We start from the raw sequence: 26,337 nt of genomic DNA on the forward strand, positions 1-26,337 counted from the left end.
CAACAACTATTTTGTTCAGCCAGTACCCAGCTTTAGCTTTTTAACAGGGCTGCTCCTCAAACCTGCTCCCAGGTGCTGTGAAAATGAGGGGAGAGCTAGTGGGTGGATAAAGACAGTGTTGTTCTACAAGCAAGGTGGCACTTTTAGTAACATAAAGATTAATAATATACTGAGATACTCTAGAAAGTATGCACTACATCCATTACATAAACATATAATAAACCCTCTACAAGAAACTTTTAGAATTAAAAATTAAAATTAATAGTTTCCTACAATCTCATAGTAAAACTACAGTGTTTATGGAATGCCATTTTAGATTATAATATACACATAGAAAATTTTCATCTAAATCAGTACTATTTATGGAATTCCATTTAATGGGCTTAAATTCCCTTCTCTTTATATTATTCCCCCTAGATCCAATAAAATGAGCCAATATTTTCAATGCAGTCTTTAATTGCTGAAATAAATATATATCATAAGCGTGAAAGATGATTAATTAATGTGTTCATTAACTCAATTAATGGCAATCCATCGACTCCCTATTTTGCTTGACTTTATTTATTTATTTATTGGGGTATGTTTCATTTTATTTTATTTTATTTTTTAACTTTACAATATTGTATTGGTTTTGCCATATATCAACATGAATCCTCCACAGGTAAACACGTGTTCCCCATCCTGAACTTTAATACATTCCAGTCAATGTTTTCTGCCATATTTCTCCCCGTAAGTAACAATTCAAAAGACATTTGGCTGAACTGATAAAATATACCAGGAGTAGAAAATTTCAACCTTTTATATTATGCAATTATTGTAAGGTGTTTCCACTGTGAGAACTCTTTCTAACATGCTATCAGTTCAGTTCAGTTCAGTCACTCAGCCATGTCTGACTCTTTGTGACCCCAAGAATTGCAGCACGCCAGGCCTCCCTGTTCATCACCAACTCCTGGAGTTCACTCAGACTCACGTCCATCGAGTCAGTGATGCCATCCAGCCATCTCATCCTCTGTTGTCCCCTTTTCCTCCTGCCTGCAATCCCTCCAAGCATCAGGATCTTTTCCAATGAGTCAACTCTTTGCATAAGGTGGCCAAACTACTGGAGTTTCAGCTTTAGCATCATTCCTTCCAAAGAAATCCCAGGGCTGGTTTCTTTCAGAATGGACTGGTTGGATCCCTTTGCAGTCCAAGGGACTCTCAAAAGTCTTATCCAGCACCACAGTTTAAAAGCATCAGTTCTCTGGCGCTCAGCTTTCTTCACAGTCCAACTCTCACATCCATACATGACCACTGGAAAAGCCATAGCCTTGACTAGACGGACTTTTATTGGCAAAGTAATGTCTCTGCTCTTCAATATGCTGTCTAGGTTGGTCATAACTTTCCTTCCAAGGAGTAAGCGTCTTTTAATTTCATGGCTGCAGTCACCATCTGCAGTGATTTTGGAGCCCCCAAAAATAAAGTCTGACACTGTTTTCACAAATACCATTCTGAATAACAAAGGAATTTTGTAGGCATTATATTTCCATTCTGAAATATTTTCACACAAGGGCATTTTACAATGACGTCTAGAAAATTTAAGACAATCAGAGGTCTTTTAACCTTACACTTTTAATGGATAAATAAGAGTGTTCTTCAATACTTTATGGTATTTCAAATATATGTTTGTATCCTCACTTTCTGTGCTTTAGCCTTTAGGAAATCAGATTCAATGTATTTGAAGCATCAAATATCAAGAACTTATAATTTATTACATCTAGAGCAATTAATAAATATGTATGTCTTTATAAAAGTCTGTTAACTTTTGTCCACAACCATTTCTGCATCTTACCAAAACTGTTGTTATATGCATACAATAGTTATAGTCTATTGTGATATATAGGGCTTCCCTGGGGACTCAGCTGGTAAAGAATCCACCTGCATATTGTGATAAATATATATATATATATATACATACACATATATATATACATACATATATATATATATATACATACATATATATATATATATACATACATATATATATATGGCACTTAGCAAACTCTCAGTTAATTTTGTGTTTCTGAGACATAAGTAATAGCCAAAAAAGGTTGTCTAGTATATTTTTTAAATTTTTATTTATTATTATTATTATTTACTTTACAATATTGTATTGGTTTTGCCTATATTTGCTTATTTGATGCTTCAGGCAACTGTCAGTGCTTTGGTTAACAAGGATGGAATGCTTTGTTCTTTACCAAAGAATAAGCACAAACAGTGTGATATAAAACAATGCTTTAGGTAAGTGGGTGTTTGTGAACCACAAAGAGACAAAAAAAGGGCACTAAGGGCTGAGAATGAGAGAGAAGGAAGGAAAATCATCTTGGAAGAAGTGCAGAAGAATTGATATTTGATAACAAAACCATGATATTATATTTTAACAAATCTCTTTCTATATTTTCCATAGGGCTTTATAATCTAATCTTTAGACTTCTTTCCTTCTCATTTTTTAATATACCTATTTCAAATGTAATTGATATATATATAGTTACATATATATATATATATAGTTATAAGGTATATAATGTGATGAAGTGATATACATATACTTTGTGAAATGATTATCACAATAAGGTTAATTAATACATGCATAATCAAATCTGTATGCAGGTCAGGAAGCAACAGTTAGAATTGGACATGAAACAACAGACTGGTTCCAAATAGGAAAAGGAGTACCTCAAGGCTGTATATTGTCACCCTGCTTATTTAACTTATATGCACAGTACATCATGAGAAACGCTGGACTGGAAGAAACACAAGCTGGAATCAAGATTGCCAGGAGAAATATCAGTAATCTCAGATATGAAGATGACACCACCCTTATGGCAGAAAGTGAAGAGGAACTCAAAAGCCTCTTGATGAAAGTGAAAGTGGAGAGTGAAAAAGTTGGCTTAAACCTCAACATTCAGAAAACGAAGATCATGGCATCCGGTCCCATCACTTCATGGGAAATAGATAGGGAAACAGTGGAAACAGTGACAGACTTTATTTTTTGGGGCTCCAAAATCACTGCAGATGGTGACTGCAGCCATGAAATTAAAAGACACTCCTTGGAAGGAAACTTATGACCAACCTAGATAGCATATTGAAAAGCAGAGACATTAGTTTGCCAACAAAGGTCTGTCTAGTCAAGGCTATGGTTTTTCCTGTGGTCATGTATGGATGTGAGAGTTGGACTGTGAAGAAGGCTGAGCACTGAAGAATTGATGCTTTTGAACTGTGGTGTTGGAGAAGACTCTTGAGAGTCCCTTGGACTGCAAGGAGATCCAACCAGTCCATTCTGAAGGAGATCAGTCCTGGGATTTCTTTGGAGGGAATGATGCTAAAGCTGAAACTCCAGTACTTTGGCCACCTCATGCGAAGAACTGACTCTTTGGAAAAGACTCTGATGCTGGGAGGGATTGGGGGCAGGAGGAGAAGGGAACAACAGAGGATGAGATGGCTGGATGGCATCACTGATTCAATGGACGTGAGTCTCAGTGAACTCTGGGAGTTGGTGATGGACAGGGAGGCCTGGCGTGCTGCGATTCATGGGGTCACAAAGAGTCAGACATGACTGAGCAACTGATCTGATCTGATCTGATGATGAGGACAGTTAAAATCTACTCTTTCAGCAAATTTCAAGCTTATAATACAGTATTGTTAACTGGAGTCATCATGTAGATTAAATCCTCTAAACTTGTTCAATAAATAATAGAAAATTTTTGCACTTTGACCAATATCACCCTTTTCTCCTGTCTTTCAGCCCCTAGCAACAACCAATCTACTCTCTACATCTATGAAATTTATTTATTTACTTAGGCTGCACCACAAGGCTTGCAAGGATCTTAGTTCCCTGACCAGGAGTCACACCTGGGCCTGGTCACTGAAGCACCAAGTCCTATTCATTGGACTTCTAGGGAATTCCTGAGATTTACCTTTTAGATTCTATCTCTATGTGAGATCATGCAGTACTTATCTTCCTCTGTATGGATTATTTTACTTAGTATGTTGCCTTCACGGTTCTTCCATGTTATAGCACATATGACTTCTTCCAACAAACATGGGCTTGTATATTTCACAACCTGAATAACTGTCAAATCCTCTATCTACTATCCTTTCATCTCTCAAATTGAGTCTTATTTAGATTTGGCTGAATATCTCTATTCAAAGATGATTTTCTTTTGGACTAGATTTAGATATTTTTGCTTTGAAATTATAGCCCTGTATGTATTATTTCATGATGAATTTGAGGTTATAATGAGTTACTTGACCATTTAGTTAATACGTTATTTGTTTTAGCTTATATTTAGTAGTATTTAAACTGCAAGATCAGAGAAGGCAATGGCAACCCACTCCAGTACTCTTGCCTGGAAAATCCCATGGACGGAGGAGCCTGGTGGTCTCCCTGCAGTCCATGGGGTCACTACGAGTTGGGCACAACTGAGCAATTTCACTTTTACTTTTCACTTTCATGCATTGGGGAAGGAAATGGCAATCCACTCCAGTGTTCTTGCCTAGAGAATCCCAAGGACGGAGGAGCCTGGTAGGCTGCAGTTCATGGGGTCGCACAGAGTCGGACACGACTGAAGTGACTTAGCAGCAGCAGCAGCAAACTGCAAGATGGGCTATAATAAACCAATACAATATTGTAAAGTAGTTAGCCTCCAATTAAAATAAATAAATTCATATTAAAAAAAAGAATCTACATGCTCAAAGATCACTGAATAAATGCACAATAAGTCTCAGAATAATTGAAACAATGTTTGAATAAAAACTAAACAAAAATTAGCATAATGGAAAAGTCAGAAATTTTTTTTTCATTTAAACTAAATGCCATGTAGAAATTCTGGAAAGATAATTAAACATGACATGTGAGAGGAACAATAATAGATTTAAGATTGAGATTTAGTGTAATACTACTTTAAGAAAGTGAAAAATTATGTTTGTCATGTATTCTACCATATAATTTTAATAAATAATCTGTCACTATATGCATGTTTATTCACATACGCCTAACATAAATATTTAAGGCAATTTATTTTTCAATTTTTGTAGGGCCACTTTCACAGCCCTGTTTTGTATACTGTAAATCAGAGGGTTTAACATGGGAATCACAAGGGTGTAAAACAGCGAGGTCATTTTGTCTTGATCTAGAGAGTAGGAAGAACTTGGTCGGAAATTCATGAAGAGCAGAGTTCCCTGGAAAATTGCCACAGCAGTTAGGTGGGAGGTGCAGGTAGAGAAAGTTTGAATCTCCCATCAGTGGAGTGGATCTTCAAGACTGATAAGATAATATAACAATAAGAGACAAGGACTCCTGAAATGGTACTCAGTTCAATGAAGCCAAAAATCATGAATATCACTAACTCATTGACCTGTGTGTCTGAGCAAGATATCAACAGGAAAGGAGGAACATCACAAAAAAGTGGTTAATCACATTTGACCCACAGAAGCATAAGCGGAATGCTAATGTCATGTGTATCAAAGCGTCTCTTGAGCTACCCTGTAGCTCAGCTGGTAAAGAATAAACCTGCGATATAGGAGACCCCAGTTCAATTCCTGTGCCAGGAAGATTCCCTGGAGAATGGGTAGGCTACCCACTCCAATATTCTTGCACTTCCCTGGTGGCTCAGATGGTAAAGAATCTGCTTGCAATGTGGGAGACCTGGGTTTGATCCCTGGGTTGGGAATAAGCTCTTGGAGAAGGAAATAGCTACCCACCCCAGTATTCTAGCCTGGAGAATTCCATGGACTGTATAGTTCATGGGGTCACAAAGAGTCAGACATGACTGAGTGACTCACTTTCAATTGTTTCTGAAATATATAGACTCATCTCCATTGTGTTTGCATGCATTTATATGTGTGTCACATGTTTGCATGTGTGTGTGTCTTGGATAATATGTGAAAATTGGAATGTGAGTGATGTGTATATTTTTTAGACCTAAAGAATATGACATATTGTTCACATGAAGTTCAGTTTTTCACAGGTTGTTATTTGTAAGATGGAACCTCAACTACTTCTGAAATAAAGCAACAAGAACCTTCAAACTAATGTTTATACTTGGTTGTTGTTGTTGTTTAGTCACTAAGTCATGTTTGGGACTTTAGCGACCCCCTGGACTGTAGCCCACCAGGCTCCTCTGTCCATGGGATGCTGTATGGTTCAATATCATCTGACCATGGTCAACATGAAGAGTAACAGAATACAGCCCAGTTATTTAACCTGTGCCATTTTGAAATAGTGTCTATATAGCAAACGAAAGCTGAAGCAGTATGAATAGAATATAAGCAGGGGGAAATGTTTTGTTGATTATTAATTATTCCTGTTACATAATTTTATGAAGTGATGTGTATATGTTTGTATTATTATGTAATGCTATGTATTATTATGTAATATAGATAGATGTTAGATTTATAGATGAAGTGAATAAAATATTTGCAAAATATTGTTGCAACAAAAAATTTGTAGCTAGACTATACAAAAATGTTTATAAATAATAAAAACACAACCCAATTAAAAACAGGGACATGATTTGAACAGATACCTCACCAATAGATATATAAATGGCAATTAAATAATGACATAATAAATAATGATGATTAAAATAATAATAAACAGCAAAAATATAAGTTATAGAAATATATTTTGCAATTATATGTGTCCTTTTATGTCCAGACTTCAAGCGAATGTTCTCTGTGATGCTTCCCAATGTCACATCAGTTGACCGGCCATTGAAGACACAGGTTATACACTCAGTAGCTCATTGCGTTTCTGAGATATCAGAGAAGGATGTTCCATACTTTCAGTAATACTTACACACATAAACATTAAAGATATGGAGGAAAACAAATACTTGGCTTGTAATTAACCTTTAGTGTACAAGATGCCACTTAGAAAAAGTTTTCAAATTAATTTGAATTAGATTGGGTATAGAAGGTTCTTGACTTGTTATTGGACAATACTTAAGAAAAGGTATTTGATTTTGTATTATTGCTTTCCTAGCATCCCTGCCTCACACCATCTTGTTGCACTATATGTATTTTAATCGATTAAAGAAATATGTGTATTTAAGATCTATCAAGTAGTTAAAATGATTCAAGCATGATTCTCAGCATTTAGTCCAACATGCAACAGTCACTGATGTAGGTACTATACTCTCCTCATTTTACAGGTCAGGCAATTGAGACAGAAAAATTAAGTAACTTGATCAAAGAGCAATTAACTAGTTGGGTACAAGAGCTAGCACAGAAACCAAAGGAATCTGGCTTCCTCTCTAATCTAGTAATTTCGTAAATGAAATCTTATTAATGAGATATTCTACCCATGAAAACACACACAGACACAATGTCTGAGGTTATTTCTATATCTTTTAAGACAACCTAATACAATCTGCTCTAGAATTAACTCCCAGCTCCTAATGGCTGGGAGTGAGAGACTTTATTTTCTTGAGGCTCCAAAATCACTGCAGATGGTGAGTGCAGCCATGAAATTAAAAGACTCTTGCTCCTTGGAAGAAAAGGTATGACAAACATAGCATATTAAAAAGCAGAGACATGACTTTGTCAACAAAGGTCTGTCTAGTCAAAGCTGTGGTTTTTCCAGCAGTCATGTGTGGATGTGAGAGTTGGACTATAAAGAAAGCTGAGCGCCAAAGAATTGATGCTTGAACTGTCATGTTGAAGAAGACTCTTGAGAGTCCTTTGGCCTGCAAGAATATCAAACCAGTCAATAAAAAAGGAATATTCATTGGAAGGACTGATGCTGAAGCTGAAGCGTCAATACTTTGGTCACCTGACATGAAGAACTGACTCATTGGAAAAGACCCTGCAGCTGGAAAAGATTGAAGGTGGGAGGAGAAGGAGATGACAGAGGATGACATGGTTGGATGGTATCACCAGCTTGATGGACATGGGTTTGAACAAGCTCCGGGAGTGGTGATGGACAGGGAAGCCTGGCGTGCTGCAGCCCATGGGGTTGCAAAGAGTCAGATATGACTGAGTGACTGAACCGAACTGAATAGTTGGAAAACTATTCAACTATTACTTTGCAGCAATTTTGAAATTTTTAAATGTTTCCTTTATCTTGGGGCTATGAAATGTGTTTGGCTCTTGAAAACAAGTGTTTGATAAAATGTTTGTGTGAGAAATTGTGTATACGCTGGCAAGGTTGTTGCAGGCTCTTAGCTACAATTTGTCCCAGGCATTGAAAGGGTAAGGAATCTGCTTGTCAATGCAGGATAAGCAAGAGATACAGCTTCCATCCCTGTGTGGGGAAGATTCCCTGGAGGAGGAAATGGTAACCCACTCCAGTATCCTTGTCGGGATAATTCCAAAGACAAAAGAGCCTGGCGGGCTATAGTCCATGGGGTCACAAAGAACTGGACACGACTGAGCATACATCCAAATAGAGTTTGTAATCAGGGATTTAGATGAATCCTGGAGCCTTATATCTCAGGAGGAATTTATCTTTGGTTTTAAGACTTTTTTAGCAGCGTCTTTTACGTCTTTGTTTCTCAAACTATAAATCAAGGGATTCCGCACTGGAATGATGATGGTGTAGAACACTGAGATGATTTTATCAGTGTTGGGAGAATACAGGTAGCTGGGTCGTGAGTAAACAAAGAGCAGAGTTCCCTGGTAGATGGCCACGGATGTCAGGTGAGAAGCACATGTAGAGAAGGTCTTCTTCCTCCCACTGGAAGAATGGATCTTTAAGACTGAGAGGAGAATGTAAAAGTAGGAGATGATGATGACAATGAAGCAGATAATTTCCACTGAGCTGCCGTATGTGGAGAGAAGCCACTCATTAAGTGATGTGTCTGTGCACGATAACTTAAGCAAGGGAGGGAGGTCACAGAAAAAATGATTAATGACATTTTTATCACAGTATTTCAGAATAAATGCAAAGGATGTGTGCACCAGGGAACTCATATTGCCTCCAAAGTATGACAAGACGATCAAACATATGCAGATGCCCCGAGACATCACAGCTGTGTACAGTAAAGGGTTACAGATGGCGACATAGCGGTCATATGCCATGGCAGCCAAGATAAAGGATTCAGTATCTGCGAAAGTACAGAAGAAATAGAACTGCAGGGCACAGCCGTGATAGGAAATGGACTTGTTCTGAGAGAGGAAGTTGACAAGCATTTTGGGAACGATGACTGAAGAATAGCAAAGGTCTACAAAGGATAGGTTACTAAGGAAAAAATACATGGGGGTTTGAAGGTGCAGATCAACTCTGATTAACATCATCAACCCGATGTTCCCCATTAAAATCAGAGAGTACAAAGTCAGAAACAGGAGAAACAGGACAATCTGCAGTTCAGGGCGAGTTGGAAACCCTAACAGGATAAACTCAGTCACCAAGGTACAGTTTCCATCTAAAAAGTCCATATTCTGTGCTGTTTTCTTCTTATGAGAATTCTAACATCCTAAGATCCTATGTTGATGGAAAGAGAAAAAAAAATAGATATAATTATAAGGTTATTTTATTGTTTCAACAAACAAGCAATCAAGTCAAGAGTCCCAGACCAAATCTCCTTCCAAATATGAATTCTGAGAAACATATTTCAGAATTTAGTAGCTTTATCCCATGTTTGATAGTTTTATTTTATTTGTTTAATAGCTAGTTCCACTGGAAGACATGTGCAGATAAATCTCATATTTCTTACTTTTTTTAATTCTCAAGTATAGTACTATAGCTAGTACAGAGGATTAAATGAATAATGAAGTAATAAATGAAATGATGCTAAGAGGAAAAATATATCTATTATTAAAAATATGTTAACTTGAGTACATGTTGTAACAACAACTCTGGAACAATGTACTCCTTCTGCCCAGTATTTGATAGCAGTGCGTTGTACTCTTGACTATAAATAGGGTGGTGCAATAAGCTGTACTTCATCTATTTAAAGAATAATAATGAAAGCAAAAGTGATATTAGTGAAATGAAAGCAAATGTCAGTAAACATCAGCTAACAGCCTGTTTTAGACAGGGATGAGTTTAAGGCAATTCCTTAAATCCTGTCAAGATACTAAGTCAAGGAGATTAAAATAATTAACTGCTTTTCTCTTTGGCATTCTTTATCATTCTTGGCTTCTAGTAAGCACAGCATAAATATTAGATGATTGAGTGAAGTGGGCAAAAAATTAGTAAGTTAACTTCTCATCTTTAAAAATCACTCTATATAGCCTCCTCACTAATTATATTTGTCAGCAAACACAAATAGCTGCCTTTAATTTTTATCCTAGTATAATTCAGGATGTTGAGTCTAAGAATTTTGTCAATTTCTGTTTCTATAATCTCAGAATTTTTCTGGAAGCAAGGAGAATTTGAACTTGACTTTGAAATATAAGATGTTTTATTGTAACTTGAAGGATGACTTGGAAATCTATAAAACAAGCAAGTGAAACCTCCAGTGAGCTTTGTTACTACTGCCACAGTCTGCTAGAACAAATGGTTGGGGTCATTCTCTCACTTATATAAAATTATTGAGACCGCTACAGGGCTAAGAACTTCATTGTTGTAATATCATCTAATCACTAAAAGTGTGCTATAGGATAGGCACAGAAAAATCTAAGAGAATTAGAAGGGTTAGGATGCTGTCTTATGTTATTACCTCAAAGAGTGTGAATGAGATGCAATACCTTGTTAGGACAGTAGTTAATTTATTCTTATTTTGCCTGTTTTCAAAGTAATCAGAGTGTTCAGAAATGATAAGACCTACATTTAGAGTTAATAAGAATTTGGTTAGAATCTCATATTAACCACATGGACTGTATGACCTTGCACAATTATGTGTGCGTGTATATATATATATGTGTGTGTATATATATATATATATATATATATATATCAAGAGAGAATCTGCTATACTTAATACATATGTGTATATTATTATATATAACATTACATATATTTAAAATATTACTATAATAATGACAATAATATTTCACATGGTTTCTCTGCCAGGTTAAATTAGGAAAACTATCTATCTATACTTTCTTGCTGTCTCACTTTAGATAAACTGGCACGTAATAGGTAAAGAGTGAAGATCAGTTTCAATTACTCCACTGCTCTCAGCTCAGCAGTAAGGAATCCATTTGCCAATGCAGGAGATGTGGGTTCAATCCCTGATCTGGGAAGATCTTCTAGAGAAGGAAATGGGAACCCACTCCAGTATCCTTGCCTGGAGAACCTCATGGACAGAGAGGCCTGATGGGCTACAGTCCATGGGGTCACAAAGAGTTGGACACGGCTTAACGACTTAAACAACAACAGAAATAACCTCACTGCTCTCCCTTATCCCTAGCTAATAATTAGAACTACATCACTAGATTTTTTAAATAATAGTTATCATTTATATAATGATTGTGATGTGAAATACAATATTCTAAACACTTTACATATAATTTATTTAATTGTCACACAGAAATATACTAACAAAATTTCACAGTTAGTTGCTATCACTGTTATCTTTCTCTTATAGTTGAGGGAGCTAAAGCACAGAGAGCTGGAGAGCTAAGACGTGATGAAAATAGGATTGGAGCCCAGGTTCCCACCTCCAAAACTTCAAGACAGATTGGGTGTAAGATTCAAGACAGATTGGTAAGCTAGATTCTTACTATTGATTCCGTATGTTGCATGGGAATATTGAAACTTAATGTTCCAAGTCACTCCACAAGTCGTTGGCAGGTATAATTCAAATTCAGGTATGTGTGAAGTCAAATCTCATGAGGATAACCATGAAGGTGGTTAGAGAATTAATAGTGTGGCCTCCATGAGACAGGCTGTGGTGCGGACTTGCTGAAGGCAGGGCAGAACGATTCAGTTATTTACTAAAAACAGACCATTACTCTCTGGGACTCACAGCAAGCATCTGTCCAATAGACTAAGAAGGGTTTCCCTGTGGCTCAAGCCTTAAAGAATCTGCCGTCAATGCAGGAGAATGCCTACAATTCAGGAGACCTGGGCTTGATCCCTGGTCGGGAAGATTCCCTGGTGAAAGAAATGGCAACCCATTCTAGTATTCTTATCTGGGAAATCTGATGGACAGAGGAGCATGGCGGGGCTAAAGTCCATGAGGTTGCAAAGAGTCGACATGACTTAGTAACTAAATCACCTCTACCACCACCACCACCATCCATGTAGAGAAATGTGAATGTAGAGAAGAGAAGCATGAGGGGAAAAGTTGGAGATGAGAGTGAATCTTGGATTCTTGCTTTCAATGGGAATGATGAAAAAGATTCAATCAAACTGAAGTGATTCACTAAATTTTTCATAAGTATATAGCAAAACAGTGTTAGAACAGAAAATAAATTAATTGAAACTATCAGGTAGCCAATCATGTTCCAGTTTATGTCTCTTAACAACAAAGCTTATTTAAACAAGGTGAGTGTCTCAGATCCCTGTAGAAACTATAGAATGACACGGGCAGATCTATTTGTGGGTAATATGCTAATACATATGATTTTGTAACTATTTTGACACATGTCAGTGGTCTCAGATCCATAAAAGTCTATTTTTGCATCAGTAAAGCCAGTCTGGTAAACACAGAAGCTACTTACCAAAGAAGGAGACATTTTCCTATTACCCAGATGAATAATTTCACCAATAGGACCAAGGACTTTTATATACACTCCAAAGTCATTAGGGACCTAATAACTGAAGACTCCAAACATGTTCATTTCCAAGAGATTCCTAGGGAATAATTAGTAGGTTATTGTGAATTATTATTTTGAAACAACTTCATAATTATAATAGCAGTTCTGTTAGTGTTAGTTTGAAGAGGCAATTTTTACTCTCAGTAATATTGTGGTTTTTTTTTTTTTTCTGACACTTGAAATCCCACTAGAGTCTTGCACTCTAATACTGTAGTGGAAAGTGAAGTTGCTCAGCCGTGTCCGACTCTTTGCGACCCTGTGGACTGTAGCCTACCAAGCTTCTCCGTCCATGGGATTCTCCAGGCAAGAATACTGGAGTAGGTTACCATTTCCTTCTCCAGGGCATCTTCCCAACCCAGGGATCGAACCCAGGTATCCCACATTGAAGGCAGACGCTTTAACCTCTGATGCACCAGGGAAGCCCTAGAGGTTCTTTAAATAGTTCATATATTTTAAAATGTAGCTCTCATTTAAATTATTTCAAAAACCACCTGGAAGTTCCTAAAAATGTTACTTGATATCCTCAGCACTGAAATGTAATATTTTTTTGTTTCACTGAAGGGTGAGTCCAGTGGAGGCTACTATAGAACCTGTTATCAGTAGGTGCTTTCTGAAAAGATGAAAGGACTTTATTTTTAAAAATTATCTATCTACCTATCTATTTACTTTTGGCTGTGCAGGGTCTTCCTTGTTGTGGATGGCCTTTCTGCAGTTGCAGAGAGTGGGGGTACTTTCCGTTGCAGACCATGGGCTCTAGAACTTGGGCTCTAATATCACAGGCTCAACAGTTGCAGTGCATGGCTTAGATGGCCTGTGGCTTGTGTTTATCTTCCTGGACCAGGGTTTGACCCCATGTCCTCTGCAGGTGCAGGTGAACTCTTAACCACTGGACCCCAGGAAAGTCCCAGAGGATTTTTAAATAAGAGTCTTATGCCTGAGAGCATCAAAAGGAGGCAAAACCATCTCAGTTAATAAATACAGTTTTCCATCATCAACTTGATTGTTCTTATGTGCATTTTGTATGACACTTTCACTAAAACAATGATATTTCAGCTGCTCTCAGAAAAACTTGCAGAACTTTTGGTAATTACACCCTACTAGAGCACCCAAACCGGAAATTTGTGTGGCTACAAACACAGAGCTATCTTCCCTTCATAGCATTTGCCAAATATTAAATTGATTGGAAGTGGGGGGTTAAAGATATATCAAAAACCTCTGAAATACAAGAGTTGACAATTCTATATTACTTTGTGCTGAAGAGACTAAGAAAGCTCAAGTACTTACGTGAAAGTTCTAGATCGCCACACCCTAGTAAGAGGGGTGAACTGGAGATACAGTGCATGTTGCCAAAACCAAAAGAATCAGTTTTCTATTGAGTGGAGCTTATCACTCTTAATTGCATCAGAAAAATAATTGAAGCTTCATTGATTTGAGAAATCCTGTAGAACATCTTTGTAGTCTATGGCATGCAATAAACAAATTACTAAGCATGATAACAGGGAAGATTTTATGCCCATACAAGAGGGAAAATGCCAAAAGCAGATACACATTGAATCAAAATTGGAGTTGGCAAGCAAGAATTTTAAAATAATTCTAAAACCATCCTAAAGAAAATTGTCAAAAAAAAAAAAAAAAATTGAAAATGCCAAAGTTGGGAGACATTCCTCAAATGATTGGAAACCTTAGAAAACAAAATAGAATTTAAAAATACATCTAAATTGGCAACTTGTTGTATGGATTTATTGATATATTGAATTTTTAAAAGCAAAGAATTGGATGAAAAGTGACAAGGTCAAAAGGGTTTGTATTAAGGATCTTTGGTTTGAACTTGCAACTAATGTGGTTAAAGGAGGTCATCAGGAAAATCTATGCTACTTCCACTCAAATACTTAAATGCTCACCATGAACCAGCCTTAAGAAAGCAGACTTTCCTAACAAATGGTCTTTCACATTGGTACTGCTTGAGAGGAATGAACTTAAAAAGTGTTTTCCATTTACCGTAGAGCTTAGAGTTCTTATATCTTTCAGACAATAGATGGCACCAGAGACAACTATCTAATCTAGTTAGTATGCCTCTGAGTCAGTTCTGAAAAAGAAACTTTCAGTGTTCTTAAAGATTTCTGTGTAACTGAGATTTCCAATTATGTTAGTACTCTGTTTCTCACTGTGTATGTTTTTTTTTTAAGAAATTTAAATTTTCATTTAAGAAATACTCCCATTACTCGGTAAATTGATAACACTCCTCTCTGTGCAGGAAACAGTGACTCTCAGGTTCCAGTAAACCATCATCAAAAAAAATGTCCTGATTTTTCTCATCCTTGGTGTCAACATCCAGATATTCTTGTTGTTGTTTAGTCTTTAAGTCATGTCCATTTCTTTGCAACTCATGGACTCTAACCCACCAGACTCCTCTTTCCATAGAATTCTCCAGGCAAGAATACCAGAGTGGGTTGCCATTTCCTCCTCCAGGGGATCTTGCTGACCCAGTGATCAAACCTGGGTCTCCTGCACTGTAGGTGAATTCTTTATCACTGGACCCCTGGGGAAGCCCAGATATCCCAATCAGATCAGATCAGATAAGTCACTCAGTCGTGTCCGACTCTTTGTGACCCCATGAACCGCAGCACGCCAGGCCTCCCTGTCCATCACCAACTCCCGGAGTTCACTCAGACTCACATCCATCGAGTCAGCGATGCCATTCAGCCATCTCATCCTCTGTCATCCCCTTCTCCTCCTGCCCCCAATCCCTCCCAGCATCAGTCTTTTCCAATGAGTCAACTCTTAGCATGAGGTGGCCAAAGTACTGGAGTTTCAGCTTTAGCATCACTCCTTCCAAAGAAATCCCAGGGCTGATCTCCTTCAGAATGGACTGGTTGGATCTCCCTGCAGTCCAAGGGACTCTCAAGAGTCTTCTCCAACACCACAGTTCAAAAGCATCAATTCTTTGGTGCTCAGCGTTCTTCACAGTCCAGCTCTCACATCCATACATGACCACAGGAAAAACCATAGCCTTGACTAGACGAACCTTTGTTGGCAAAGTAATGTCTCTGCTTTTGAATATGCTATCTAGGTTGGTCATAACATTCCTTCCAAGGAGTAAGCGTCTTTTAATTTGATGGCTGCAGTCACCATGTGTAGTGATTTTGGAGCCCAGAAAAATAAAGTCTGACACTGTTTCCACTGTTTCCCCATCTATTTCCCATGAAGTGGTGGGACCAGATGCCATGATCTTCATTTTTTGAATGTTGAGCTTTAAGCCAACTTTTTCACTCTCCACTTTCACTTTCATCAAGAGGCTTTTTAGTTCCTCTTCACTTTCTGCCATAAGGGTGGTGTCATCTGCATATCTGAGGTTATTGGTATTTCTCCTGGCAATCTTGATTCCAGTTTGTGTTTCTTCCAGTCCAGCGTTTCTCATGATGTACTCTGCATATAAGTTAAATAAACAGGGTGACAATATACAGCCTTGACGAACTCCTTTTCCTATTTGGAACCCGTCTGTTGTTCCATGTCTAGTATGGCAAGTCAGTAAAATACAATTGAATTAAAATTGAACTCATGTTCTAGAATAAGCATCAAATTATTGCTTATAGTCTCACATATAGGGCTTTTCATGGGAAGCTGTGAGGCAAGTAGATCTCAATAGCCATCAGTCAGAATTTCAAATATTTATGTAGAGGTGTGTCAGACCGTAAAGCATCTGCTCGCGATGAGGAAGACCTGGGTTTGATTCCTGGGTTGGGAAGATCCCCTGGAGAAGGAAATGGCAACCTGCTCCAGTACTCTTGCCTAGAAAATTCCATGGATGGAGGAGCCTGGTGGGCTACAGTTCATGGGGTCGCAAAGAGTCAGACACAACTGAGCGACTTCACTCCCTTAACCAGGTTCAAGCATGTATACTGTCCAGATGGTCTCAACATCAAGTTGCTCTCTCAAGACTGCTTGTGTGGTCTTTGAAAATATCTCTCACTGAAGGGGTGATGGACAGAATGTACATTCTATAGCCAAGGCAGAGGGTGAGGAGTACCCAGTTCCAGTTTGCCAGTCAACCAGATGTTGCCTTCTCCAGAGGACCTCCTCCCATGGTCCTAAATGGATCTGTCAAATGAATCCCTTTATGTGCATGATTCCTAAGTTGCTTCAGTTGTGTCCAACTCTTTGTGACCCTCTGGACTGCAGCTCACCAGACTCCTCTCTGTATAGGATTCTCTAGGCAAGAACACTGGGGTGGATTGCCATACACTCCCCCAGGGTATCTTCCTGATCCAGGGACTGGACTTGCATCTCCTGCAGCTCAGCAGGCAGACTCTTTACTGCTGAGCCACTGGGGAAGCCTGAATTCATTTCTACATCATGTCATATCCACATTTCCAGAAACAGTTGAATGCAGTTAATATCTTGAAAAAATTGTATGAGATGGCCGAGCTATTGAGATACCCTATGAGTAGTCAAGTAAAGGTGGCTTGTGTCCCTTTAGAGGTAAAAGCAAACTTCCTCTGAGAGGCAGTTGAAATAGGCACTGAACAGAGCATATTAGTTAAATCTACGGCTGCAAAATATTTAATACTTGCTGGTGGAATGAAGTCAGTAATGTCATTGTTATTGTCTGTGGAGCCTTCATGGTTGGGGCTATGGCATTAAGGTTGTGATCATATGGTGTCATTCATTATTTCCATTTTATGGACTGGCCAAACTGGGTTGTAAAATGGAGGACTATTGGGGGTTAATCACTCCTCTTCCTGAATTAACTTGAACTGGAGAAAGGGATGGATGAAGGTCGAAGACAAAGCAAGGCCACAAACCAAGGGCATTGCGCGGCTCCTCGGTGCTGGTGGGGGGATGGGTGGGTGGGGGTTGGAGTCCTTTTCCCTGTTCCCTGCAGCTTGTACCCCAGGACTGGGAACACGCTGCCTCTGGACCAGCCTGTACTCTCTGAGCCCAGACAGCCTGACCAGAGGCAAAGTAAAGGTCCTCCTGCCTTTCTGGGGAGGCCAGGGCTGCTGGGGTCTCCATCACCTCCGACTACAGGAGGGTCCAGCTTACAGCCATTCTCTCCCAGGTGAACCCCAGCCTGAAGCTGGAGCTGTGCAAGGCTAGCCCCCAGGAGGGAGCTTACACTGAAAGCTGCCAGGGTCATCCTGGAGAGTCTGTTCCCCAGGGACGGGCTGAAGTGGCCTGTGCGGCTACAGAAGGATGGGGAAGACCAGAAGAGGAAGGTGCTTTCTGCTCCTAATTACTAAAAAAAAAAAAAAAAAATTTCCTTCTCCTTCAAATAGTTTGTGTATAATGAGTTTGAGTCTTATTTTATTTTACACTGGGCCATTTCAACTTTTCTAAGTGTGTGCTTTAAAAGCTGTCTGTAGTCAGATATCAAATATGGAGTCAGACTCCTTGTTACATGTCTCTTGTCATGCAGCGTAGCATACATGTGCAGCTGACCAGTCATATCAGCTTAATTCCTGCCAGTAAAATTTTTGGATAATGGCCTTTTTTCATTTTGCGATCTGTCAATGAATATTGTTGTTGTTTAATCCCTAAGGTCATGTCTGACTCTTCTGCAACTTCATGGAGTATATCCCGCCAGGCTCCTTTCTCCATAGGATTCACCAGGCAAGAATACTGGAGAGGATGGCCATTTCCTTCTCCAGGGGAGCTTCCCCACCCAAGGGTTGAATGCTTATACCCTGCTTGGCAGGTGGATTCTTTACCACTGAGCCTCCAAGGAAGCCTGTCAGTGAATATAAATATATACAGATACATATGCATTGCATATATACTTTACGTATTTACATATAAATATATAAAACTCTTATAACTCAGTAGTAAATCAACAGCACAAGTACAATGCTAGAAAACAATTTGAGCAGATAATTCATCAAAGAAGATATAGAGATGACAAGTTATACCACGAAAAACTCAGTGTGAAATTACTGAGTTTGATTAGGAAATCAAAATTAAAAAATGAAATATCACTAGACATGTTAAAATTGAAAGAAAAATCTAATAAAAGCAAATTAACAACAACAAAAAAAACAATGCACAGATAATGCTGGTGAGGATTTAGAACAAGTAAACATCTGTGCATTTCTCGTAGGAATGAAAAATTGAGACAGCTTCTCTGAAGGTTTATGGTTCATTATAAAATTAATTACACACAATTATTATAAAATTATAATAAAACAAAATAATACAAAATATAAAATTATACATTATAAAATTAATTACACACTTACATTTATCCAGAAGTCTCACTTTATATAGAAATGAAAACTTGTATTTACACAGAAATCAGTTACCAAACATTCAGGGCAACTATAACAGTGACATTCTGGAAACAGCCCATGTGTTCTTCATCCAACAAATGGGTAAACAAACTCTGGTACATTACATAGTGTGAGACACTACTAAAAAATATAAATAAACAAACCATATTGATGCAGTCAGCAATATGCTAAATGCTTTATGCAAAGTGAAAATTCAGACTTAAAAGGCTTTATGATTCCATTTTTATGACATTCTGAAGAAGGCATATGAAGAGAGGACTGGCCAGCTGGTGGTAAATTGTTAGGGTATTAACTGCTGCTGCTGCTGCTAAGTCACTTCAGTCGTATCCGACTCTGTGTGACCCCAGAGACAGCAGCCCACCATGCTCCCCTGTCCCTGGGATTCTCCAGGCAAGAACACTGGAGTAGCTTGCCATTTCCTTCTCCAATGCATGAAAGTGAAAAGTGAGAGTGAAGTCGCTCAGGTTGTCTGCTTGAAAGTTACACAGTCGTGTCCGACTCCTAGCGACCCCATGGACTGCAGTCTACCAGGCTCCTCCTTCCATGGGATTTTCCAGGCAAGAGTACTGGAGTGGGGTGCCATTGCCTTCTCCAGGGTATTAACTAGAGAGACAAAAAATGAGAACTTTGGAAAGTTATCAAGCTGTTCTGTATTTTGATCATGTTTTTGGTTACATAACTCTGTGGATTTGTCAGACTTCTCAAAAAGTTTACAACAAAAAAATACATTTTCATTTGCATGCAAATTTAAAATGTTATAGAATATATTTTAAAATGCTATCAATTAATGAAAACATCACTATGGTATTATACATGTCCATTCCCTTGATCCAGTCTAGAGGACCTTTTATCTTCATTTACCAATCAATCAACTTTGACAACTACGTTGTCATGGTCAGCCTGTGGGTTGAGAAATAATCTCAGTTAGATGCTGGCAGGAGGTCTTTGTCATTCCTGAGTCACTTGTTTGTCACAGACACTCTCATACACCTAGTCGATACAGTTTGCAAACAGAAACACACAGATGATGACAGTAAATAATGTGAGAACAAAACACGTTTGTTATGTCACAATTGTTCCAATGATACATGCACAATACTGTTAAAATTGTGCTATATTTCAAATACAATAAAGTGATCCTTTCCAAACTAGAGGACAACCCATTCTTCTTTAAAGGCTATTTAGAAATACTTAACTAATTTAACTCTAATGATAAAATTTTAGTCATAGGAACTTATTATCATGATTGTGTGAACATTCAAAGGAAAGGGAGATTGAAACGTAACTATAGGTCAGTACCAATATAGGTATTATTAATCAGAAGCAGAATATATTAAGAAAAGGTGGCAAGAATACACAGAAGAACTAAATACAAAAGATCTTCATGACCTAGATAATTACGATAGTGTGATCACTCACTTAGAGCCAGACATCCTGGAATGAGAAGTCAAATGGGCTTTAGAAAACATCACTACAAACAAAGCTAGTGGAGGTGATGGAATTCCAGTTGAGCTATTTCAAATTCTAAAAGATGATGCTGTGAAAGCAATGCTCTCAATATGCCAGAGAATTTGAAAAACTCAGCAGTGGCCACAGGACTGGAAAAGGTCAGTTTTCATTCCAATCCCAAAGAAAGAGAATGGAAAAGAATGTTCAAACTACCACACAATTGCATTCATCTCACATGCTAGCAAAGTAATGCTCAAAATTCTCCAAGCCAGGGTTCAGCAGTATATGAGCTGTAAGTTTCCAGATGTTCAAGCTGGATTTAGAAAAGGCAAAGGAACCAGAGATCAAATTGCCAATATCTGTTGGATCATGGAAAAAAGCAAGAGGGTTCCAGAAAAAATCTACTTCTGCTTTACTGACTATGCCAAAGCCTTTGACTGTGGAGATAACAACAAACTGGAAAATTTTTAAAGAGATGGGAACACCAGACAATCTTATCTGCCTCCCGAGAAATCTGTATGCAAGACAAGAAGCCACAGTTAGAACTGGACATGGAACAACAGACTCGTTCCAATTCAGGAAAGGAGTATGTCAAGGCTGTATATTATCCCCCTCCTTGTTTAACTTATATGCAGAGTGAAGTGAAATGAAGTGAGAGTCGCTCAGTCCTGTCCTACTCTTTGGGAACACATGGACTGTATAGTCCATGGAATTCTCCAGGCCAGGATACTGGAGTAGGTAGCTTTTCCTCAACCCAGGGATATAACCCATGTCTCCTGCATTGCAGGTGGATTCTTTACCAGCTGAGCAACAAGAGAAGCCCGAGTACATCAGGCAGAATGCCAGGCTGGATGAAGCACAGGCTGGAATCAAGATTGCTGGGAGAAATATCAATAACCTCAGATATGCAGATGACACCACTCTTATGGAAGAAAGTGAAGAAGAACTAAAGAGCCTCTTGATGAAAGTGAAAGAGAGTGGAAAAGTTGGCTTAAAACTCAACATTTAGAAAACTAAGATCATGGCATCTGGTCCCAACACTTCATGGCAAATAGATGGGGAAACAATGGAAACAGTTACAGACTTTATTTTTTGGGTTCCAAAATCACTGCAGATGGTGACTGTAGCCATGAAATTAAAAGACACTTGCTCCTTGGAAGAAAAGTTATGACCAACCTAGACAGCATACTAAAAAGCAGAGACATTACTTTGCTGACAAAGCTCTGTCTAGTCAAAGCTACGGTTTTTCCAGTAGTCATGTATGGATGTCAGAATTGGACCATAAAGAAAGCTGAGCACCAAAGAATATATGCTATTGAACTGTGGTGTTGGAGAAGACTCTTAAGAGTCCCTTGAACTGCAAGGAGATCCAACCAGTCAATCCTAAAGGAGATCAGTCCTGAATATTCATTGGAAGGACTGATACTGAAGCTGAAACTCCAATATTTTGGCCACCTCGTGCGAAGAGTTGACTCATTGGAAAAGACCCTGATGCTGGGAAAGACTGAAGACAGGAGAAGGAGATGACAGAAGATGAGATGGTTGAATGGCATCACAGACTCGACGGACATGAGTCTGGGTAAACTCCGGAAGTTGGTGATGGACAGGGAGGCCTGACGTGCAGCAGGCCACGAGGTCTCAAAGAGTCGGACACGACTGAGCGACTGAACTGAACTGAACTGAATCATAAGCTGTGGAAATAACTTTCCCTACTCTGATTTTACCATTATTTCAAATAATGATGACAGGGTCATATTCTTTGTAAGCCAAATTTCAAATAAAATCTGCAAAGTCTGCATGTTCAACAATGCTTTTTAATATTAAAATCAAATAAAAGTAGTAACAAACTGGATGACAAAATAAAACATTTTTTTAAATCGTAGATATTTGTGAAAAAATGCTCTAAAATATCTAGCTATAGGATATTTTAATTATGAAATCTACACATACAGAAGCATGCGATTCTTTTCTTTAAAATAAGACGTCTTTTACTACTCTCCCTTTGACACCATGAGTATATTAAATTCTTGCAAAGTATTAATGAGATGTGTCTGTAGTCACAGATGATTATATTCATAGAAGTTCATATATCAGATGAAGGTGTGTTGAATACATACATAGCAGAGGAAAGCACTCTTTAAACACTGAAGTGCTCAATCATAACACATACATTAAAATATCAAAATTTGCACTTCAGAGAAACATTTCCTACCACAAAAGAGCTTCTGCACCAGCTAAAAAGTCACTAAAGAGATACTATCTACTACCACCAAACACTATGAAACATGAATGTGTATTTTCTCCTTTAGAATCATATTCAAGCCTGTGCAATAAAACACATTTTTTTTTTAATTCACATGGCAATACTTCTGGTGGAATGGTGTAGCTAGCCATGTGCTTTTAAATAAGCTTATACTCATTTTAATTTTGTTCTTTAAAAGAATGAAAGGAAAAAATAATAGCTAAATGACTAGAGAAGATTAAAAACCAGTGATTGAACTTCTGGGACAGCAGTGTTCCACGATTTTGTAAAAGCTTCTTTACTAAGTTATACAAATATATGTAATTAAAAAAAATGATACTGATGAAACTTTGCAGGAAAGGAATGGAGACACGGATGTAGGGAATGGACTTACACAGTGCTGGCAGGAGAGAGTGAGATGAATGGAAAAGTAGCATCAACATATTTACACAGTCAGGTGTGAGATGGATAACTGGAGGGAAGCTGCTGTGTAGCACAGGGAGCCCAGCCTCAGGTGATGACCTGGAGGAATGGGGTGGGGGAGGGGAGGGAGGTGGGGGAGGGAGAGGATATAGGGATAATCATGGCTGCTCTGTGTGGTGTTGGAGAAGACTCCTGAGAGTCCCTTGGACTGCAAGGAGATCCAACCAGCCATCCTAAAGGAAAGCAGTCCTGAATATTCATTGGAAGGATAGATGCTGAAGCTGAAACTCCAATATTTTGGCCACCTGATGTGAAGAACTGACTCATTTGAAAAGACCCTAATGCTGGGAAAGATTGAAGGCAGGAGGAGAAGGGGACGACAGAGGATGAGACGGTTGGATGGCATCACCAACTCAATGGACATGAGTTTGAGTAAACGCTGGGAGTTGGTGATGGACAGGGAGGCCTGTCGTGCTGCAGTCCACGGGGTTGCAAAGAGTTGGACACAACTGCAAGACTGAACTGAACTGAATTGAAAAATACAGTATAAAAAGAAGTGGTTAACTTCTAAACTGGGAAATGTAGAGATCTTTAAAAATTTCTCTGATAACCCTGTGGCCAGTATTTAAAGCATTTTTAAATAAACTCCTCACACTACTTTTTTCAGTAATAATTTTCTCGGTGCTGCAATCACATCCTTGTTCTGAAGGCTGTATATCATGGGATTGAACATAGGAGTCACTATGGTGTAGAAGAGAGAGAGCAGTCTGTCAGTTCCTGCAGAATGTCTGGATTTGGGCCTTAGGTATACAATGGCAGCAGATCCAAAGAATAAAAGCACAACCAACAGGTTAGACGAACACGCAGAGAAGGCTTTGGCTCACCCTCTGGCTGTGGGAAACCTCAGAATAGTGGAAATGATTTTGCTGTAAGAGGAAAGGATCAACATAAAAGGTACAGCAACAAACAACAGAGCTACTGCATAGACTGATAGCTCATGTGCAAAAGTGTCTCCACAGGCCAGCTTCAGAATGGGGGGAATGTCACAGAAGAAGTGGTTAATCTCATTCGAATGACAGAAATGCAGAGAGATCTGGCACCTTTGCCCTATCTGCACTGGGATTCCACTGACCCAGGAGCCCACAGTCAGCTGGAGGCACTTTGGGATCATGACAAGGGGATAGTGCAGAGGGTCACAGATGGCCACACAGCGGTCATAGGTCATCACTGCCAGGAGGAAGCACTCAGTGGCCTCCAGCATAAGGAAGAAGCACACTTGGGTGGCACAGTCCAGCACAGAAATGCTTCTGTCTTGAGTCCAAAGGTTGACCAGAATGCTAGGGAGAATGTCGGGCACATAACAGATTTCCAAGAAGGAAAAATTTGCCAGGAAAAAATATGTGGGTTTGTGCAGTGCTGGGTCAAGCCAAGTTATTATTATTAAGAGACTACTCCCAATTAAAATAATGATGTAAGTGATGGTGAACACCCCAAATAATATCCCTTGGCGGTTTGGAAGATCAGAAAACCCTGGTAGTGCAAATTGTATCACTGTGGACATATTGTCTTCTGCTTGCATCTCCTCATATTTCATCTGTGGGAATGATTCAATCAGAGGGGTACTGTCATTTCATTTTTATTGACTCTTTTTGTGTGTGTGTATAAACTAGATTATATGTTTTCTTACTTTTCATTTCCCTATAAAAACCAAACTTATAATGCCAGGTGCTCTAAAAGTACAGAGAAGTATACTTTTATTTATGTATTTATTTATTTTTCCTGTGTAAATTTTATTTTATTTTTTTTTTGCAAAAATTTTTTTTTTTTTTAACTTTACAATATTGTATTGGTTTTGCCATATATCAATATGAATCTGCCACAGGTGTACACGTGTTCTCCATCCAGAACCCTCCTCCCTCAACTTCAGTCTCTGTTTTCTCTACCATATATTATTGTATTTCTTTGATTCTGAAGACATGTTATTGCAATTTTGCTATTCATCTGAACACTTAAAAATTCAAATTGAAAATTATGTTCAATTGTAACAATGATTTAATGTTTCAACGGATATGCTATTTTCACATCTCTATTCTGTTTTCCTATTATCAATTCAAAATTAATTTTATTGTTCCTGTACATATTTTGCAAGCCACTTAAAATTATTTTGGGGATAAAGATAGTTAATTTTTAAAATGATGATCTTTCAGTGGTATTTCTAAATCCTGTTTGTCTTTGACATTAGGCATATGTAGCTCTTTTACTATAAAACCAAATTAATGAGCTGACCATTGAGTATTATGTGATACTATTTATTTTTTAAAAGGGTGTATTTCAATGTAATGTCTATGAAAGCAACAGTCATAGTTTTTTTTTTAATATATAATTTCTGTTTTTATTCATGCATTTATTTTAGTTTGGCCACATGGCATGTAGGATCCTAGTTCCCAGACTAGGGATCAAATCTGGACCCTTGCAGTGGAATCAGGGAGAGTCAACCACTGGACTAACAGGGAAATTCCAGTAGTCAAAATTTTTAATTCAGATTTTCCAACTTGGAGAAAAGAATCATTAAGCTGATCTTTCTGTCCAGGAACACCCAAGAGATAAGAAGTAGGTATCTCTGGCCCTTATGTTCCAGCTAGGAGTTCTAACTAGAATGCTCACCCCTCACATACTTACTGCATGAAAGAAACATCAGCCACAATTCATCTCTGATCTTCCTAAATTACTCACATCCTTGATAATTGTTGTTGTTCTGCTAGCCCCATTTAATCCATTCATTCTTGTGTGTTTTTTTGTTTTGTTTTGCATTTTTGTGTCTGTCTGTTTATGTGAATGAGAATATGTTGAATTGAGGTTGCCCGTCTTTGTTAAGTACTTGTCCTTTACTATAGCTAGATTTTAAGATTCTTATGATATTCCAGATGTTCAAGCTCGTTTTAGAAAAGGCAGAGGAACCAGAAATCAAATTGCCAACATCCGCTGGATCGTCAAAAAAGCAAGAGTTCCAGAAAAACATCTATTTCTGCTTTATTGACTATGCCAAAGCCTTTGACTGTGTGGATCACAATAAACTGTGGAAAATTCTGAAGGAGATGGGAATACCAGACCACCTGACCTGCCTCTTGAGAAACCTATATGCAGGTCAGGAAGCAACAGTTAGAACAGGACATGGAACAACAGACTGGTTCCAAATAGGAAAAGGAGTATGTCAAGGCTGCATATTGTTACCCTGTTTATTTAACTTATACG

At 38.3% G+C, this 26,337-nt stretch overlaps 2 protein-coding genes across 2 annotated transcripts; both read right to left on the bottom strand.

The window, feature by feature from the left end:
- Window positions 1–8,472: 8,472 nt before the first annotated feature.
- On the bottom strand, window positions 8,473–9,417 carry LOC138986868 (olfactory receptor 5I1). The gene has a single exon (XM_070366864.1). It carries the CDS (start codon window positions 9,415–9,417, stop codon window positions 8,473–8,475), a length of 945 nt encoding a protein of 314 aa, XP_070222965.1.
- A 14,317-nt stretch (window positions 9,418–23,734) lies between these two features.
- On the bottom strand, window positions 23,735–24,688 carry LOC102264788 (olfactory receptor 10AG1-like). The gene is given in 1 exon segment (XM_014480320.2): window positions 23,735–24,688. A coding segment is annotated over 1 exon segment (945 nt). The 5' UTR covers window positions 24,680–24,688.
- Between the last annotated feature and the right edge of the window lie 1,649 nt (window positions 24,689–26,337).

This window comes from Bos mutus, unplaced genomic scaffold, assembly GCF_027580195.1.
Source record: "Bos mutus isolate GX-2022 unplaced genomic scaffold, NWIPB_WYAK_1.1 CTG219, whole genome shotgun sequence".
Classification (NCBI taxonomy): domain Eukaryota; kingdom Metazoa; phylum Chordata; class Mammalia; order Artiodactyla; family Bovidae; genus Bos; species Bos mutus.